At 48.7% G+C, this 21,324-nt stretch overlaps 1 protein-coding gene across 3 annotated transcripts in view; it reads left to right on the forward strand.

Annotated features, from left to right (window-relative positions):
• The window catches only part of slc49a4 (solute carrier family 49 member 4), a 39,569-nt gene that overhangs the window by 13,582 nt on the left and 4,663 nt on the right, over positions 1–21,324 (forward strand). Inside the window, exons 5-8 of one of the 3 annotated variants that reach the window (XM_083681277.1) lie at positions 5,348–5,456; positions 10,033–10,100; positions 13,866–13,993; positions 16,076–16,258. In XM_083681277.1, coding sequence (XP_083537403.1) covers positions 5,348–5,456; positions 10,033–10,100; positions 13,866–13,993; positions 16,076–16,258 — 488 coding nt within the window. The remainder of the gene's footprint in view (positions 1–5,347; positions 5,457–10,032; positions 10,101–13,865; positions 13,994–16,075; positions 16,259–21,324) is intronic. The other 2 variants (XM_083681278.1, XM_083681279.1) reach the window with 2 other exon arrangements.

Below are 21,324 nucleotides of genomic sequence, written 5' to 3' on the forward strand. Positions count from 1 at the left end.
GACACACTCAAAGCTATCTATACTACTCTCTGTCCCTGGCACCACACCATGACTACTCAAGACTATCTATACTACACCCTGACTACTCAAGACTATCTATACTACACCCTGACTACTCAAGACTATCTATACTACACCCTGACTACTCAAGAGTTTCTATACTACACCCTGACTACTCAAGACTATCTATACTACACCCTGACTACTCAAGACTATCTATACTACACCCTGACTACTCAAGAGTTTCTGTACTACAACCTGACTACTCAAGACTATCTATGAACTCCACACTGCACTGCACTGTGCTTTACTTTATGTTACTTTACCACTTCACTGATCCGGTGAGAACTGTTATAACTGTTCTATAGTAGTTAGAACTAGTTAGAACTAGCTATAAATATGTTCAGCAGGGGAGGCCGGTGGAGGTAGAAATCGGGCTCATTGTAATGCATGGAACGGAATGAGGAACGGTATCCAACATTGTGTTTTGACCGATTTCTACCCCTCGCCAGCCTCCCCTGATGTTCAGGTACTCTACTCTGCCCTGTGGCCCCCCACACCCTAACCACCGAAAGCTACCATCTTCATTTCTGCCAAGCGTGTAGGTTGTTCCACATCACTGAGAGGAGTAACGTCCTAATGCCACGTCAAAGACAATTTGTTTAAAGTCCTCCTGATGTCAGCGGTCGTTGTTGTGCGATGTCTCCAGATGATTGCCTCACCAGGAGTGGGTTGTCAGTGTCCTTGGGTTGACGCCCTACAACGTGCCTACTTGTGGCGTTGTATAAGTTGTGAGACAAGGAGGGAATTAATCTCCGTGACTTTGGAGCGTTGGAGAATCTTAATGAAGGGGTCTTGTGCGTCTGCCACTCGCCATCTGTTGAGGTTGTTATTTAATGTGCATCAAAGAAATATCGCTCTCCCCCAAGATTAATTACGAAGCTATAAGGATGGCGCTGGCTGTCCCGCTTAATAAATAAATAGATCATCTCCAGCAACACACACACACACACACACACAGGTTCCGTAATCAAACTCAGTATATTCAGAATGAATATGAACTCCCTCTTCACCATGCTCCTCTTTGTCTCAGGGCCGGGAGCGACTTTGTGTGTGTGTGTGTATGTGTCTGTGTGTGTGTGTCTGTGTGTGTGTGTGTGTGTGTTTGGGAGCTACGCTGGCTAGAGTGATCAAGGCCAGGAGCGACTGGAGTGTGTGTGTGTGTGTGTATGTGTGTGCACGCGCTCGCCCGTGTGCATGCTTGTGTGGATGGGAGCTAGGCTGGCTAGAATGATCATTGCCATTCGCGGCCACGGTACATACCCAGTCTGGTTGTGGAGGAATGGGCTGACGGCCGTGGCCAGGGGTGAACTGCCGAGGGCTCGGCCAATGGAAGACAAAGAGAGAGAGACTTGGCACTTTGAAACTCCTAACAGTCGGCCCCTGCAGCGAGGCAGGGTTCCAGCTCCCCCAGTGCTCTTCCCTAACTCTCACAGATACACACAATAACAAATGCCCTGCAAAGCACAGCTTCAAGAGAGGGATAATACCAGTCAAGCTGACATAAATCCAACACACAGATGCGCGCAACACACACACACAGACACACACACACACACACACACACACACACACACACAGATGCGTGCAACACACACACACACACACACACACACTCAGAGGTTGTGCAACACACACACGCAACACACACACACACTGACATAGGTCACGCAACACACACACACACACACACACACACGCACACACACACACACACAGGCGAGTGCAACAAACACACACACACACACACACACACACACACACACACACACACACACACCAGTTGGACAGGGCCGCCCCATTGGGAATGTAATACTATCTGGAGTCCCACTGATAGGCAGCCTTCCAGTGGCCAGTTTGAAGAGTATCAGAGTCAAGCAGCATCAGTGGCAGAGGAGTCTGCAGAGGGATTGAAGAAGTGAGAGAAAAAGTGTGTGTGTGTTGCGTGTGCCTGTGTGTGTTTGTGTGTGTGTGTGGGTGTCTAAAGATAGACTCGAGGGTTTGCAAGTTCAGTGTAGAGAAAACTTCTGGGGTCTTCTTGAGCAGTAGGCTAAGCAACAACTTTTTGTCCTTCCAATTTTATTGGTGTTGTTGCCAGTCAGAGTTTGAACTGTTGTTAATGATCCTCCGCTTGATTGGTTTGCTACCAGCTGTTCACGTCTGCCACAGAGAGAGTGTAATTACAGCACCGTGCTCTCACACATTTAGAGAGGTTATCAGTGCACCTGACCACTATGGGAATAGTAATGATCTGATCAGCATTTGTATTGATGATGGGCCCTGGACAGGACTCATTTTGTCTTGGAAAGTCCTCATTCTGATGCATTGAACCTCCTGCAGGACCTGCCAGGAACAAATGGCACTTAGCTGATGATGCCTCTGGCTCAGTGGCTCTCCCCTGAAATATTTCATTGAGGTTGTGGGGGGGCAGGTGGGGGGGAAGGGGGGGAGCTCTGTGCTTACTTGCGTACTATGATCTAAATAAGCTCTGTCCTGTTGAAAAAGGTACATGGATATTGATTTCCCGCCGTCGCAAGGTTAATGAAACGGGTGCAGCGGGAGGGGAGAGGGTGCTCCATCAACGCACTTTTACGCAGTCCTCCTCTGGACTCCAGCAAGGCCAAGCACCACAGGACTGGCCCTGGGAACCCTGGAGTCCCTATATCTCTTTAGACTGGCTGTTCCGGGTGAATAAAACAGTATCAATAAAAAGTTACAAGAAGTACCCAGAGGGGAGGAAGGGGAGGGGGTGGGGGGTAGAGGTGGGGGTCGGGGGTGCATTGATGTTGTCTGCAGTAAGTTTGAAACAATGCACTTTCAAGTCTGTTTGCGTGCGTGTGTGTGTGTGTGTGTGTCTGTGTGTGTGTCTCTGTGTCTGTGTGTCTGTGTGAACTGTGTTTTTTTTTCCCCCGGTTGTTTTTTGATCCCCGTCCCCCCCGAGGGATGAGGACCGCCTTGAGCATTCACCAGATGTGCCTCTACGATACGAGGCGGACACACCGCTGGCATATCAATGGACAAAAACAAAAGCAAACAAACGCATGAGTAAACGCCGGCCGGTTGTAAAAAAACAAGGGGGAAAACAAAAAAAAGTCATCTATCGAGTGCTCTCACGATCGCTGTCAGGTGCAGTGGGTGATTTAATCTTGCCGTTAAGGGGTGAAGTGATGGTCCTGAATTAAATCAGCCCTGCGGTATTGGGCCTGGGTTGATGAGCGTGGGTGTTATGGGTGATTGTAATTGGATAGAGAGGGGGATGGAGGGGTGCCAGATGCCCGGCTAGGTGAGTGGAGGAGCTGGAGGGGAGAGGAGAGGAGAGGGGGAGTCTCTCTGGTTTATGGAGGCTCCCGTTGCACCGGCCCGCTGATTGGAGAGATGCTCATATAAATGCTAATAAAGTGTTAAGTCGCCAGCTCTCTCTCTCTGTCTCTCTCTCTCTCTCTCTCTCTCTCTCTCTCTGTCTCTCTCTCTCTCTCTCTCTCTCTCTCTGTCTCTCTCTCTCTCTCTCTCTCTCTCTCTCTCTCTCTCTCTCTCTCTCTCTCTCGCCCTCCTCAGCTGATGACTCATTAGTTCACACACACACAGATGAATAGAATAGGTCAAGATCAGCAACAAACCCTGACGAGCACCAGATTGGGACGCCAGACGCCTCTGCGTTACCTCCCAGGTGGGAGTAGATGTTGTTGTTGTTGTTGTTATTTTTGTTGTTGTTGATGCTAAACCGTAGGCTGTAATTTTAATAACTAGCCTTCTCATGTGAAGGTGTCACAATGCAGCCCTCACAGACACCATTTTGGTGGTTTGCCACCGTTTACTAAGAGCCTGATGATGCACCTGTCCCATTGCCGTCAGCAAGGAATTTGTGTATGAATAGAGAGTCCTGCTCCTCGAGAGCGGCCATGACTCACTCAGACTGCCCTTGTGGTGAGCAGCAGCGCCTCAGGCCCCCACCAACACACTCTCATAATGTCCCTGTGTAGAGCATAGCGCTAGTCGCTAGAACATTCTAACGATCATCATCAACACAATGTTTACAACAGGTGTTGAATGTCATTTCCAAGCTAACACGGCGGATTCAAGGGGGTTTTTGGATTCAGAGGGAATTGGCTTGTCTCATTTAGTAGGGGGAGAGAGAGTACCTGGTCCTATCTGGTCCAGCCAGGGAAGTATGGCTCAGGTAGAACGTAATTGTTTTGGGCTGTAAGAAACGACCTTCCTTTGAGGGATATTATGATCCACAAAACAATAAGAGGAAATCTTCTTATCTTATCATCCGAGATGTGGGAAAGGAATAAGATTGGCTATCGTGTGAAATCACTTTATCTAGGCACTACTATTACAACCAAGCTCATCCAGTGAGTTAGAATGTTATTATACATGAACCGGAATGGTGGATATCCTTGCAACAATTCGGTATTAATGGACCCCTTTTTCAACCTTTGTGTCGATGAATCACTCATACCATTTGTTCTGCACCTTCATTCCTACCCAGACCGCCTCATGAGTCCATTTGAATGATGTTCTTAGAATCCCTCCGTGTCCTTTAATCACAGAACCGCTCTGAGGGATGTCTTCCCCAAATTCTGTTGTTCCAGGAGGACGGGGCTCATTATAACGCACGGAACGGAATTGTGTTTGATACCGTTCCTCCATTCCATTCCATGCAGCACAATGATCCCATCCTCCGACTTCTACCTCTACCAGCCTCCCCTTTTTTGCTGTCCTCCTCCACATGGAGGTCCCCCTTCCTCAGCCACCTAGGGCCAGGGCTACAGGCGGAGGCGGAGGCTCTAGGGGGCAGGCGTTTATCTCCCTGTCACCTCACTGGGCGGTGAGACAGATCCAGGGTGACAGCAGGGAAGAGAGGCTGTCTGTGCTCGGGCCACGTGAAGCCCTGCAGGCTGACAGGATAGCTTGGGAAGGGGGATGGAAGAGGAGCTGGCTGTCCGGTGGCAGGCCTCCAACAACACTGCCTGGCAACCGGGGAGAAGTCGGAATGCCGCTCTGCTAAGGAGTGTCTCAGTGAGGTGTACCGTGATACCGTGTTATTTCTTAAGATGTCGTTTTGGGTCACGCTTTCAAAGTCGGTCTTACGACCAAAGCACCACTCAGGTCCACACCGATCGGTCAGGTGAAGCAGGGTTGTGCTAGAATGGCGACACCTGACGTACGCCAATGGCCTATACCTGTGTAGCTACTCTGGAAGTACTCTAGTTTGAATGCTGTATCGAGGACAGGACTAGGACACTAATGAACCCTTTTTGTTTGTGTATCTCTCCCCTCCCAGTAATGTGAGGTTCCTGATGATAGCCCTGGCCTACGCTGTGCCCACCGGTGTGGTTGCAGGCTGGTCGGGGGTCCTGGATATGATCCTCACGCCAGCTAAAGTGAGCCAGGTAAGATGTGTGCTAGAGTGTGTGTGTGTGTGTGTGTGTGTGTGTGTGTGTGTATGAGAGAGAGTGTGTGAGAGAGAGTGTGTGCGCGCGTCTGTGTGTATCGGAGGGGAGGGAGCTACGTTTCAGAACGTAAAAATTATACTGATAAAATTCTATACTCTAGTCTCTTTTCCTAATTATGGACATGACTAGTGTTATTCACTCTGACCGGTAAGATAAACGTGGTAGTAGTACTTCGGGAAAGACTTATTTTAGTCGATGCCTCACAGTAGAGATTCATAGCCTCTCTGCCAAATCCCCCCCCCCCCCCCCCAAATAATCGTTATGCTTCACACAATCCCCCCCCCCCGAAGCTCTCGCTGTTGCTCACCTCAGAGCTGAAACAACGAGCTGAAAACATCCTCTTCGCCTTGAAGCAGGCCTGTGCCTGTGATCAGTCTAAATGTGTTTCGAGGCGAACACAGAAAGAGTGTAATTCCTCTGGCTCAAATGGATGTTGACTCATAATTAACCCCAGTGCTCCTTGCCAGTATTGACAGAAAGCCCGGTGCAGTTTTCAGAAACACTGCACTTTCCCCCACCCAGGAACAGCTCATTAAAAACCAGCAGGCCCTTGTGAATACACTCTGAACTTCAAAAACAGGCCTAAAAAGAAGGCCTCATTACAGTTTTTTTTTTTTATATAAAGATATCCACACAGGCTTGTTGGTCCTCTTCTATCTCCTCTTCTGGTCCGTCTCTCCTCTCCTCTCCTCTCCTCTCCTCTCCTCTCCTCTCCTCTCCTCTCTTCTCCTAATCAACTTATTTAAGGGTACAATCAAACATGTGTGAATTGTACACTGGCACTTTATTTGCATGTAGGGAAATGTGGAGCACGTTGAAGTGTAAGCAGTGTGAGCACTCGACATTCTTCGCACTAATGAGCCGAGCAACGCCTCATCCCCCCCTCAGAGCCTCATCCCCCCCTCAGAGCCTCAGCCCCCCCTCAGAGCCTCAGCATTTGCATGCGAGAGATTCAGGATGAGTTAACGACGAGAGAAGATGTTCACCTACAGAGCGCCCTACACTACCCACAACGTGACGGTGTCTCAAAGGGGACAAAACAAGGCTCTTTCTTAAGGTTATCATCAGACAGGTGCTGCCTGAGAAGAAATCAGAGAACACGGGGATGAGACACCGGGACTGTATTCACCCCGCTCTCCAGTCATGTCTGTCAGAAGCAGAGGGTGCATTCTAAATTCTTTATCCATGTCTTGAAATTGTATTTGTCATCAAAAAAGGAAATCCTTAGGAACCTTTCTCTCCCCCCCCCCCCCTCCCTTTTATCTCGCTATCTGAGAGGTGCGTCACAAAGACGTTTCTCAAGCAACACACTGAATGCATCAACATGGGAACAGGGCGGCTGGTATGACAGAGAACTTTGAGGATATGAGATGTGTGCTCTAGTTGTTGTTCCACACTGAAAGAACAACACATGAGTCTTGGTTTCTTATCAAGCTTGCCTGTTCTCAGTCTCACAGTATATCCCTGGGAGACTGAGAACAAGCCATTTGCCTACTCTGATTTAGATCAGCATTGAGAGCACATTGTGGGGAGGTATGAGGTGTGAAATGATAGCTCTAACTCGGCATCCACTGAGCCGTGTGACTGTCTAATATCTCTGTGCCCCCCGGCGGACTCTGACAAGTACTGTATCAAACCTGCTCAGTTCAGAGGGCAAGACGAACACACTGTAATCAGAAACTTCTGTGGCCCCTTCACCCCCCCCCCCCCCTCCCCCCTCTCTCTCTATCTCACACAGTCTCTTTTTCTTACACACACACTGCATACACACACACACACACACACACACACACACTCACACTCCCTGGGGGGTGCCGTAGAGCCTCTATATGCCCGTCTCTTTTATGAGCGTGGCGCTGCTGTCATCCCCTGACAGAGCCTCTTTCTGCAGAGGTGATCGATACAGAGGCTCTGCCATGGCACGTCCCCCCGTCCCCCCGTCCCCCTTCGCTGCCTCGCAATCACCTCCTAGCTTCCCAGCTTCCCGCTCACTCAAATGTCACTTGCCAATCTCATTCCTGCCGTGTCACTCCGACCACTGCAGGGCCCCCCGTGCGCCCCTCGCCTCCCCCATTAACAGCGTCCTCTGTACTGCAGATGTCAAGGGTTGTTTTCAATCTGCCGCCACTCGCAGGACCTGCAGGGGTGGGGGGAGGGGTGGCGGGGTGGATAAGGGGGATTGGAGGGGGCTCAGACAAAGCAGTCGGAGTTTCTCTTTCGTAGATGGTGAAGGTGACCATCTTTTTATTTATTTATTCATTTTTATATATATATATTTTTATCCCTTCTCCCCATCTACCTTCTGCGTCATCGATCATCTCTCTCGTCTCTTCCCAGAACTCTCAACTCCACTCCTCCCTCCCTCATCCTCCTCACCCCCCCCCCCCCCTCCCTCTTAGGTGGAGATTGTTTCTCGTTCGACCAAGAGGTGGTTAAGAAGGTGGTTCACCCACCAGTAGCAATAACAGTGTCAGTGGCCAGGCCACCTCTCTGATGAGTAGTGGCCATCTGAGTGGCTCTGAGGTGACCCGTCCCTTTACGGCTGACAAGATGCGTCCCTGTCCCCCCCGGCGGTGGCTCTCTACACACACAGCAGTAGACAGGAATTGATCCCATAAATAAAAGCTTTTTGCACAGAGACAAGAATGGCTTTTCTGGCAGGGAAATGGAGCAGCAGCCTGTGATTAGTTATCACAGAGAGTATGCTGGAGGCTCAGGGCTGGAGCTGGGGTGGAGCTGGGGTGGAGCTGGGGGGGTGATGCTGGAGCTGACTTGTTGACGTCCACAAGTTTCTGAGGTCTTGGTTGATTTCATTTGATTTTCCCATGATGTCAAGCAAAGAGGCACTGAGTTTGAAGGTAGGCTTTAAAATACATCCACAGGTACACCTCCAATTGACTCAAATGATGTCAATTAGCCTGTCAGAAGCTTCTAAAGCCAAGACATAATTTTCTGGAATTTTCCAAGCTGTTTAAAGGCACAGTCAACTTAGTGTATGCAAACGTCTGACCAACTGGAATTGTGATATAGTGAATTATAAGTGAAATAATCTGTCTGTAAACAATTGTCGGAAATACGACTTGTGTCATGCACAAAGTAGACGTCCTAACCGACTAAAACTATAGTTTGTTAACATGAAATCTGTGGAGTGGTTAAAAAAACCGAAGTGTATGTAAACTTCCGACTTCAACTGTAATGTTGTTGACTGTAATTCATTTTCTCCCCCTCGGTTGGTTGCAACTGAATGAATTAGTATAGCATCACCATGTTGAGCTAAACCTGAGGATAAGTGGCATGATTATTGGCTTAAAAGGCTTATAACAAGAGAGAATTGGTGGGAAACAAATAAGTAAGCGAGCCAAGAGCCTGAAGCCCTGGCTTCCTCACTCCGACAGCAGCTGTAGCCTGGTTATTGACACAGTAGCGAAATACGTGATTAGGCTTAGCACAACACACATCACGCCTCTTCGTGCGCTGTAGTGCTTAGCATATTGCAGTTAATTAACTTCCCCCCCCCCCCCCCGACATGAAATGCCATGATTTGATTGCTTCCCGGAACTCCTAAAAATAACCCGGTAGGGAAAATGTTTGGTTTTTAGCTTCATAAATGAGTACATTAACGTGAAATGAAGCGCTTTGAAAGTTTACGGGGTGCTAACCCACATGAAGATGAAGCTAAATCACCGTCAATGATACATGGCAGGTGTGACCGTGTTTGGAGGGGGCTGTGAGTTATTACGGGGAGGTTGAACATGTTAATCAATCGTGAACGCTCCCTATGGATTCTGTTTTTTAGTCAAGCATACATAGCCCACAGTTTGGCGTAGTTTACTGCTTTCGAATTCCCTACACCAACTGCCATGGTTAACATTCACACTTTTCTTTTTTGCGCAAGTGTTTGGAGATTCTGTCAAGACCGCTGATCTCATTTGCATTATGATGCTTTCAATATTCCTCTCTCATATGGTTTAGTGACATCTAGATCAACGTGGCTCGTCCCCACTAGAGTTATTGCGTCAGGAGATTGATGTGAAGCGCACACCTTCATTGTCTCTCTCTCTCTGTCTGTCAGATGCTGATGTGGAGTTTATTCCCCAGCCTCAGTAGAGAGGTGTGTGTGTGTGTGTGTGTGTCTGTGTGTGTGTGTGTGTGTGTGCGTGTGCATGTGCGTGTGTCTGTGTCTGTGTGTGTGTGTGTGTCTGTGTGTGTGTGTTTCTGTGATGAAACATTATGGTCACACACACCTCACCAGCCACTGTTTTCATTGACTCCTACCACTGGCCAAATGCTGGCCCTCAATTTACTGTCTGACTTGATTGACAGGTCTCCCCAGACTTCAGACACTGTGTGCCTGCTCTCTGTCTAGCCCCAGTCCACAGAGCCGTGCACAGAATAATCTCTTTTTTTTTTCTCTCTCTCTCTCTCTTCTTTCTTTCTCTCTCTCGATCCCCCTTTCTTTGTCCCTCCATCCCTCCCTCCCTCCCTCCCTCCCTCCCCCCCCCCCCTCCCTCAGGTGGATGCTGGCTGGATCGGGTTCTGGTCCATCGTGGGCGGCTGTGTGTTTGGAGTGGCGATGGCCAGGTAAGAAAAAGCAAAAATAATTTGCATTTTGATATTATTTTGCATTGTGAGCCTGTGACAGAGTGCCTTCCCAGAGGCTATGGTAATGTGACAGGCTTACTATTGTTCCAATCATCCCTCATGGTCCCGGTACTTTTCCTAAAAAGGCCCAGCGAGAGACTCTGTTGGCCCATTAGAGAAGACTGGACCAGACTGGACCAGACTAGCAAAGAACTTCCTGTGTTCAGTGGTGTGTGAGGGATGGGATCGTCCCTGTAATGCCCCCCCCCCCCCCTCCCCCTCATAAATTGCCACTAAACGATCTCCCCAGACTTGGTGAGCCGTCAAATTAGAGGATAAGCATTTACCGTGATCGCCATACACTCACTCAGAGTATCGTCAGATTAAGTATGCATGAAAATATACGGCCCCATGTTTTGTGGTAATAGCCCTAGCCCTACCCTCCCAAGCCCCGCCAACAAGATTAGCAAAGCAGAAAACCCATAGCTAAGCATGTTCAGGGGGGGATACAAATGGGTCTGTGCTCTCTGTCTTCTTGTAATGCAGCCTGCCCCTCTCACATTTTTGGGATACATTAGTCTTATCAATAATGAAAAAGACAACTCTGAATGTTTGTGAGGACGGAGGTGGTTGGGCCGAGGCGGGGAGGGGCGGGGGGGGGGGGGGGGGGGGGGCGGTTGGGGAGATGTCTCAAAGCCCTTAGCTCATCTACTCTCTGTGTTAATGTATTACATTTCAATGTGGTGATAGGGGAGGGAATGCTAATGCAATGGTCACATCACTCCTGCTGATGTATAGACGGTATGGAGGCAGAGCCCAGAGTGTGGAGTCTGCAAACGGAAGGGATTTGTCCGCGGCTGATGGATCTACGTCCGTCCACGGGCCCAATCAGCACTTCCAGCCAGGAAGGGGCCAATGTTTCCAAAAAGGTGTAATTAGGAAGATGAAGCCATAACTCTGGCTGGTGATCAATGGGGGTTGCTCTGAGTTTGGGCTGGAGGTACAATGCATGCATACAGTACATGAAGTGAGACAAAACATATTGTGTTGTTTGTACGGACGGGCCAGGGGTTGGTTGGTTGGTTGGTTGGTTGGGGGTGGACGGGGGGTGGACGGGGGGTGGACGAGGGGTGGACGAGGGGGGGGGGTCATGATCAGCCTCTCTTTGCTTAGCACGGTAGATGATTCCCTATCCAGAAGCAATGTTCTCAATTAGACCATTAGACCTCCATCAGGGATAAGAAACAGTGGGAGGCAAACTCCATTAAACAGCCGATTGGCTTGTTTCTCACGTCTGGGTGAAACGCTGGGGGAGGCGTCTGTTGGGGAGTGTGGCGGGTGTGATGATGGGTGATCTGTGTTTCGGAAAGGCACCAGATGCCCCACCGCCTCGCCCCAGCACACGTCTCTGTTGTGACGCCCGCTGGAGATCGTTTGCCTTGGCGATGTCGTGTTAATGGACTCTATGAGTAACAATGCAGAGTGCTCCGCCACCCCCACCCCGTCCCAACATGCACCCTGATGCTAACAGACACACACACACACACACACACACACACGTGAATTATGACACTCCGCTTTCTTGCCCACCCATACCCAACGCCACCGTTTGCAAAACGAATGAGGCACAGCTTGCCACGAGCGCCGAGAAAAAAAAAGGCCCCATTAAGAAGTTTTGCTGCAGGTGTTACGGCCGCACATTTTAAGTGGTTTGATCCCCGGGAGGCACTTTTTGATAGCATCGTTTGTCCCAGCTAAAACGCTCGCCCTCCCCCCGCCCAGCCAGCCCCCCTCCCCCCAAACGTTTTTTTTTTTTTTTTTCTTCCCCCCGCTGTAGATGTGTGAATAGATGGATGGTATAGAGCGCTTGTCACTGTGGGGTCAATTAGCGGCAAGCGCTTCGAGGTGTGGCGCCCGTCAGGAACGCTTGACAAACGACCACGCAGCTTTTAATTGCGGACGCGGACGCGGCAGCAGCTTGCAGCGCGGTGACGGCAACGCGGCTGCTTCTGGTTAGAGCAGAAATAACGAATACTCATTATCCATCATCAAATAGAGTCCCATTATCAACCGTGTGTGTATGTGTGTGTGTGTGTGTTCGTGTGGAGGGGAGGGGAAGCTGCAGGATAGAGCAGAGTTTTGCCAACATTGGCACCAGAGACCGTAGATGATGATGTACAAAATCTGGAGATTTCTAAGAAGATCTGAAGATATGCTGTCACTGATTTCTGCACGGCCTGATTTGTTTGGGCTTTGATGGCCAGCGTCTGTCAGCGATATCATTATTGCTGTCATTATCGCTGTCATTATCTTCCAGGCCATTTTGATCATTCTGAACATGTACTTGTTCAGAATGGGGACCTATAGAGCCAGTAATAATGATATTATCAGATTGAATAACAATTGAATTATTCCTGCTGTCAGCCAGAGGAGAATGTAATCTGATGCTACAAGATTTAAGCGTCACTATCTCCAAGCCAATAAATCTGACACGGCCGTAAATGATATGCTTTTAATTCAGACATTACCTCACAGCGACGCTAGCTCCTCTGTCACACCACTTTGTAGGGCATTAAAAGCCTTGATTTATGCCACTAGAGACATTAAGGAGAATTTATGGACAGTACAGGTTTCCGACAAGGGATGGGTTTCAGTGCACACGTAAGGTGGAAAGGAATGATGATGACACTGGTGGGGGTGGTGGTGGTGGTGTTATGGCGGTGTTGTTGATGGGCTGAGGGGTTTGGGGTAGATAAAGCCTGATTGGCTATCCTCTGCCAAAGCCCCTCCAGTGAAAGCATCCCTCTAAACCCTTTCCTCAAGTTCGCCCTTCACACACACTCCACTCTGTCCACATTTCTGAATGTAACGTATAGCCTGGAGATCTGTTCCACACAAAGAGACAAGTCATCCTGAGGTCATCGTGAGGTCATCTTATCAAGTAGGCCTCGCAGCCGACAGCAGCGTTTCACAAAACACAATCTTGAAAAAAAACAAAAAACACCGTCCTGTGAAAAGGTCTGAAAAGAGGGAAAAATGTTCTTGTTATCTGTCCAAAAAACCCAGATATTCTTGGAATGTTACCCTACGGTTTTATTGAACTCCGTGAGACACTCAAACTAATTAAACATTTCCGGTGGGTGTATTTTTCTTTGTACAAACAGTTCACTGTTTCACGTGGGTTGAACTCGTCCTCCTCGAGGATCTCGTCTGAGCGGATGAAGATGGGGGGGGGGGGGGGGGGGAAAACAAAAGCAATTAGTGTCTCCGTTCGTGACGAGCTTGGATAAGTACTGTACCGCGTCTCAACCCACATCGCTGACAAACGCACCCAGAGGACAGACGGAAACCTCGTCAAGGGGTGATGGTTCAACACGGAGCCGGAGAGGAACTTAGAGAGAGAGAGGGCCGTAGATCAGTGGAGGAGCTTGTCTGGATCGCTGTGGCGCAGCACACATCAGACGTCTGCCCGCTTCACTGGCCAGATAAATTAAATCAACTCGTGGATCTACAAGACCCCGGTTCTAACCCAGCAGGGACTTGGAAACGAGTGAAGAACCGTGCTGTACGCTCCCTCTCTCTCTCTCTCTCTCTTTCTCTCTCTCTCCCTCTCTCCCCCATGACAACATGTTTGTCTCCTGTAATGAATTATGACATGGAGACACACGAGACACAGAGAGAGATGACACCCTTTATTGTGGTTTAAAGCGTGCTTCTTGCTCTGGTGTTAACTAACTGTCTCTGTGTTCCTGTGTTTCCTCCCAGGTTTGCAGACTCTATCCGGGGGATGTTGAAGCTCATCCTGGTCCTGATGATAGCTGGAGCTTCCCTGGCCTCCACCTGGTTCACCCTCACCTGCCTGACCAGACTCACACACCTCCCCTCCACTGCAGGTGAGCCTCCCTCCCTACCTCCCACAGTTACACGAAGGGAAGGGGGACTTTGCATTGTCTGTGGTGCAACTGGAGCATCCTAGAGCCACAATGGATTAGGGCAGGCTGGTCGGAGGACGGGCTCATTGTAATGCATGGAACGGAATGAGGAATGATGCCATTTAATGGCCGCATGTATGAACAGACTTCCCTGCTCGATGAATGAAGGGACATGTGGACGTAGAATCACATGCAAGGTTCCTCTGAAACAAACAAACAAACATCCAGACATATGCGTCTCAGAGCCAGCAGCTCTAGCACCTTCATCCATCATCATTATCATGCATGGGCTGGCATCGGTGCTTTTCATATTCATAAATCTCTCCTCCCTCAGACACTGGCAGGCTGTGCCAGGCAGGCCCCCAAGGTTGCCCATCCACCTGGCATAGATAGGGGGTGTGTGTGTGTGTGTGTGTGTGTGTGTGTGTGTGTGTGTGTGAGTGAGTGATGGCAGTCAAATGTGTGTGTGTGTGTGTGATAGCAGTCGTGTGGTGTATGTGTGTGTGTGTGTGTGTCTGTATTATAGCAGTCAAATTATTATCATAGGCCTCAAGGAACAAGAACAAGTGAACAGGTGGTTGTTATCAAAATACATGAGATGATATTCTATCAATAAGCACACATGTTGAGGCAGTCACACTAGGGGGTGTTTGGCACAGTTCCCCATAGTGTGTGTGTGTGTGTGTGTGTGTGTGTGTGTGTGTGTGTGTGTGTGTGTGTGCGCGCATGCATGGATCCTATGAGGACCTGCCAAACGCTCTCTAGTGTGACTTCTTCATCATGTGTGCTTATTGATAGAATATCATCTCATTTACTGTGTCTTATTTTGATACCAACCACCTGTTCACTTGTTCTCGTGCCTTGAGGCCTATGATAATCACTCCACTGCTAAAGCACACACACACACACACACACACACACACACACACACACACACACACACACACTATGATAATCACTCTGCTGCTATGATTGCAAAAGGGATTCGCCGACAGGACTGGATGTCGTCGTCGTCGTCGTCGTCGTCCATGACAGTGGTTGGAGGTTTGATATCAGCCCTTCATTAGAGGAGGACAGGGCTGGTTGAACAAAGTGATACGCAGTGATAGTCAGGCTTTGTGGATTGTGTCTAGTCTCTCAGTGGTGCCCTGGTTGATCTGTGACAGTGGCAGGCAGGCAGGCAGAGACAGACAGTCAGGCAGACAGGCAGGCAGAGACAGACAGTCAGGCAGACAGGCAGAGACAGACAGTCAGGCAGACAGGCAGAGACAGACAGTCAGGCAGACAGGCAGGCAGACAGGCAGGCAGGCAGGCAGGCAGGCAGAGACAGACAGTCAGGCAGACAGGCAGGCAGGCAGAGACAGACAGTCAGGCAGACAGGCATGCTCCTCAGAGGCAGTGTGATTAAGAGCCGACTGGCTAATGGGGAGTTAATTTGGCCCAATCGAGAGTGATAAAGGAGACAGAGAGAGCCATGCTCCAGGGTGACGGCTTAATCCCCTCATCCCCGGGCTCACAGAAGCTCAGACTGCTCGCAGTGGCCGAGGCACACGCACATGCACATGCACATGCACACACACACAGACACACACACACTCACTCACTCACTCACTCAGGGTGAACTGACCAGTCACATATGGCACTCACACAATTTGACTCCTACTTTTGAATAGAAACCTATTGATTTGTGCCTTGAGAATAACTAAATTAGGTCATTCTCATAAATAGAGATGCTGACTCCTCCCACACCCACCACCTACTGTTATAGTTAAACCACCATTGTCTCCTCAAACCTCACCCAGGATATTATTGCAGCTGTGACATTGAGAACCCCCGACAATGAGAACCGCCCTGAATTAGTTCTCTAACTATATTCTAAAATGCTATTATTCTCAAAATACTAACCTAATAACCTCTCCTTCTCCCCTCTGCTCTCTCCTCCCTGCTCCCCGCCTCCCTGCTTCCCTCCTCTCCCCTCCCCTCCTCTCCACTCCTCTCCCCTCCCCTTTCCTTCCCTCCCCCCCCCCCCTCTCCTCCCCTCAGCCACCCTCTATACCTCATGTATCCTGGTGGGAATCTTCATCACCAGCAGCGTGCCCATCTTCTTCGAGCTCTTTATCGAGACGGTGTACCCCGTCCCAGAGGGCATCACCTGTGGCGTGGTCACCTTCCTCGGCAACCTGGTCACCGGCCTCCTCCTCTTCTTCCTCACCTTCTACAGCACAGGTAAGACAGGGCTAGACCAGGCGGTCTCTGGTCAGGTGGGACGTCAAGGCTGGTCAGGTGGGACATCGTTAGCCAATAACGGTGACTGATGTTTCGGTCATTACCAATAGGAGGGATAGAATAATTAGACTTTTTTTAGGTCTTTTTTTTATACAGAAAATACATATTTTTTCTTCTCATTGTAATTAACCCGCTTTTTTTAACATTTATTTTTAATTTAATCTCTCACTCTCCGGGCTCGTGGAGCTTGATGAAATATGTAATCTCGCCCTATCTCTAACTCCATTTTAGCACAGAGACAGATAAATATAAAATATAAAATCTGAAGTCTCTGGAGCCGAACCATCAGGGCGTTAGTTTAGACTAGTTCTGTTGGTCCGATTAACCGTAGGCATATCTCCAACCCAATCAGGTGGAGTGATGAAGAAATGCGCAGAAAACTTGACAGGATTTTCCACCTTCACCCTCTTGAGTAAATAGAAGAGATATATACACTCACCGGCCACTTTATTAAGTACACCTTGCTAGTACTGGTTGGACCCCCTTTTATAGCCCATCTGCTTCAAGGTTTGACGTGTTGTGCGTTCAGAGATGGTCTTCTGCATACCTTGGTTGTAACAAGTGTTTATTTGAGTTACTGTTGCCTTTCTATCATCTCGAACCAGTCTGGCCATTCTCTGGTATCAACAAGGCATTTTCGCCCAGAGAACTGCTGCTCACTGGATATTTTCTCTTTTTCGGACCATTCTCTGTAAACCCTAGAGATCCCAGTAGATCAGCAGTTTCTGAAATACTCAGACCAACCCGTCTGGCACCAACAACCATGCCACATTCAAAGTCACTTAAATCACCTTTCTTCCCCATTCTGATGCTCGGTTTGAACTTCAGCAGGTTGTCTTGACCATGTCTACATGCATTGAGTTGCTGCCATGTGATTGGCTGATTAGATATTTGTGTTAAAGAGCAGTTGAACAGGTGTACCTAATAAAGTGACCGGTGAGTGTGTGTGTAATAAATATATATATATATATATATATATATATATATATATATATATATATATATATATATACATATATTCTCTTATCTTACACATTCATGAGACTCCCTCGCCAAGTGCCCTTGTAGCAGGCTGAACTGACAGCTGCTGTCTGACAGTTGTGTTCCAACCCTTCCGGATGGTTCCTGGGGTAGAGCAGGGGTGGGTAGTTCTTTATTAGGGGGGCGAGCGGGGGCCGGCCAGAGGCTCTTTGTCCACTAACAAACTGACAGCCAGACAGTACATGTACACCTAAGAGCCTTCCACCTACGACAGCCCAGAAATAAGTGGGGCTTCTGTAGGAGGCAGGTGCTGATGAATATGCAACAGCGGGGGGGACATTTTAACTTGTAAGATGTGATATTAATCACACACGCACGCAGGCCTCATAAAGTATACATTTTCCCTCTTTTCTGAGTGACAGACCAGAGCTGTGAGTGTGTACGTGTGTGTGTGCATGTATTCATGCATTTGTGCATGTATGTATGTATCTGTGTGTGCGTGCGTACGTGCGTGCGTGCGTGCGTGTGTGTGTGTGTGCATGTGTGTGTGTGTTGGAGGCTATGCTTGCAGAGTATGAACTATGAAGGATCTTGGCAGCTCCCCAGACTCTCTCTCTCTCGCTCTCTCTCTGCTCTGACTCCCAGGATCAGATTAACCCCCCATGAGAGAGCTTGGCGCTGCTCAGCTTTTTCAAATCTGACTCTGTTGCAGTCATGTAAAAAAAAAAGAAAAAGTGTGGTTTTCCCCTATGGTTTCTCTCTCTGTCTTTGAGTGTTATTCTGGGGTTATTCCCAGTGGAGACTTAGGTCTTATATCTGTGTGTAGCTGCTGTATTCCCTTGGGTCTTCCGTGTCTGCTACTAGAGGGATTCATATGTGTACAGTCCAGGGGAGGCTGGTGGAAGTAGGAATCTGAGGACGGGCTCTTTGGACGGGCATGGAATGGAATGGTATCAAACACACACTGCCTCCACCAGCCTCCCCTGATATGATAGGTTGATGGAAATTCAGTGTGACAGTATGAGAGGTAAACTAGTTTATTGACCTTACGTACTGTATGAACTCTGCATTCCTCTGGATTGTCTGACAACCCATCAACCCAGGTACTGTACCCAGGTACTGTTCTTCCTCTGTTGCTGTGGTTCTGTCTATCTACTAGCCCCGCCCTCTCTTAGAGTTGTTGGAGTACCCCAAGACTCAGTGTTTAGACCGATTAATTATTGTATTTAAATTGTACACGCCTTTAGACTGCAGGCCTCAAATTTGCTCTGCATTCTTCTGTACTGTATCAGTTAATTGGGGATCATTCCACCATGGCTCAAAGCTACGTCTGTTAAGGATTGTGATTATACAGTTTGATAGAGCTCCGATATTTTCCCGCCTACCTTTAATGTAGCCTTCTTTTCAATCTTGTAATTGATGTGACAGATAATGCGTGGACTTAAAAAGCCGGAGTGTTCCGCACACCAACTCTCAGCCTCTGAAGTCCTCTCCCTTCCTACGTTTTCAAATTGGCAATCCCAGCCTCAAAGACGTTCATTTACTTTTCCGTTCCGGTTCATTTTTGAATTTCCTTCGCTGCCCAGTTGGCAAAAAAAAAAAAAGCAAAAAAAAGCATTCTAAAGTATCAAACCTTAAAAAAGGAGAGAAGAGATACATTTATGAATTTATGACTATGTCTATTTTAGTAGTTAAAGACTGCGACAGAGGTCTCGGTTTAGTAGGTCTCCGCTATCTGAATTCTCAAGGTCGCTCAACCCTGCATCTGGTAACATGAATGGCGACGTGACCGCGTATAGCTGTTGTTGGTGCTTTTAGATTTCATCTGCTCTGTGTTTATGTGATTTAGCATGGAGCGGTGGGTGGAATACGAAGCAGGGGGAGTGCTGCTTTGTTGAGCGTCAAAGGCTCCTTAGCTGTGTGGAGGGGTTGTGTTGTTGTGGGTGCACTGGCGTCTCTGTGCTGTATTATTGTCAGCTCTTCTACACAGAAGATGGAAACGTTCTCAGTGTTAAAATAATTGCCACTTGTTTTTGTGTTGCTCACTCGTTTTTTCTTCTTTTTACATCAACTTCGCGTATACGGCTGAGGTATATAAATATGAGGTTTATATGTCTTTGCTGACTGACTCATACAACCTTGTGTGAATACTGTGGAGGCGGCAGAGACAAGAGCGTCACGCACAACACTGCGTTGATCCTGAAAGGAGCCTTTTTGTGTTGCTATTTTACGTTACGAATGTTTTCGAATTATGAGCAAGACACTATAATAAAAAAAAACAATTTTTTAGATACCGACACGGTTTTTGATTAATGGAACAGACTGACATTCTTCCCATCCCAGGCTGTCTGTATATCATCGGTTTACCACGGGAATAGAAAATCATTATCTTCATTTTGTTTCGTTTTCTGTTTTATGACCTTTTTTGTTCGTTGTTTTGTTGGTGTGTGTGTGTGTGTGTGTGTGTGTGTGTGTAACCTTATGTCTTGTCAGTCAGGTCCTCTCCCCCTAAAAAGAGCTCAGGGAGGCAGGAATGGAAGATCATCAAGTCAGTTCCCAAAAAAGATGCTAGGCTAATTTGAACGCTTCATTGACCACAATTAAGAATGATTACATCCATAAGCTGCTTGCCTCACGTCTCCTACTGGTGCAGGGTGATGTGTCAACACTAATGCCTCTGTGTGTCTGGAGGCTTCATGTCTCCGCCCCCCCCCCCCACTGCCCCCCTCAGCACCCCCAGTCCCTGCTCTGTGTGTCTGGAGGCTTCATGTCTCCGCCCCCCCCCCACTGCCCCCCTCAGCACCCCCAGGCTCCTGCTCTGTGTGCCAATCAGCAGGTGTTTGTGCCAACGGCCCTTTTATGCTGTCACTCCAGCTGGCAGCTGCTATTCCACTGCTTTTCGACCCTCTGCTTTTAACACCGACACAGACAGAGAAAAGGTACGGTCACAATCTGAGGCTTGATACTTTAGTCTGTGGCGATTTAGATCAAGTTCAAATGGAGAGAGTGAGAACATCATTTGATCGTTCTCTCGGGCTGGGTTGGATATTACCACTAAGCCACTGTGGCTGTGATAGCTTGTAATGATCGCTACAATCATCCCCCTGAGTTTTTTTTTTTTTTTTTTTCATATATATATATTTTTTTTTTATGGATTTTTTTTTAACATTTTTTCGCCTCTGTTATTCTACTTTCTGTTAAAGCTCATCCAGAGGGTTTTGGTTAACATCCTACTTCCTACCTCCCGCACACACACTATGCCTTCCCGGCTGGCCCTCCTTCTGGGGGAGCCTGGTGGAGGTAGAAATCGGAGGACGGGCTCATTGCGTAATGAATGGAGTGAGGAATGGTATCAAACGAAACCACTCTTTATTCCATTCAGTGCATTACATAGTGAGCCCGTCCTCCGATTCCTACCTCCACTAGCCTCCCCCTGCGCATCCTAACTGTCGTGATGTCAGGGGGTGTTGATTTACGGCTCTTCATGCCTGTTAGCCTTCTCTACCAGCCACCTGATGGGATTAGCGTTGAGGTCTGGTAGGCCCACATTAGCACTCATTGAGGCTTGCTGGCCTGTTCACACATCCTTCCCTCTGTCTCCCAACTAAACGGATGAGTCTGGGACGGGCAGACGGGCAGACAGACAGGCAGGCAGGCAGATAGGCGGGCAGGCAGATAGGCAGGCAGGCAGGGAGACAGATAGGCAGGCAGGGAGACAGGGAGACAGATAGGCAGGCAGGCAAGCAGGCAGGGAGACAGGGAAACAGATAGGCAGGGAGACAGATAGGCAAGCAGGCAGGGAGACAGATAGGCAAGCAGGCAGGGAGACAGATAGGCAGGGAGACAGATAGGCAGGCAGGCAGGGAGACAGATAGGCAGGCAGGCAGGGAGACAGATAGGCAGGGAGACAGATAGGCGGGCAGGCAGGCAGGCAGGGAGACAGACAGATAGGCGGGCAGGCAGGCAGGCAGGGAGATAGACAGATAGGCGGGCAGGCAGGGAGACAGATAGGCAGGGAGACAGAT

This window comes from Argentina silus (assembly GCF_951799395.1).
Source record: "Argentina silus genome assembly, chromosome: 12".
NCBI lineage: Eukaryota > Metazoa > Chordata > Actinopteri > Argentiniformes > Argentinidae > Argentina > Argentina silus.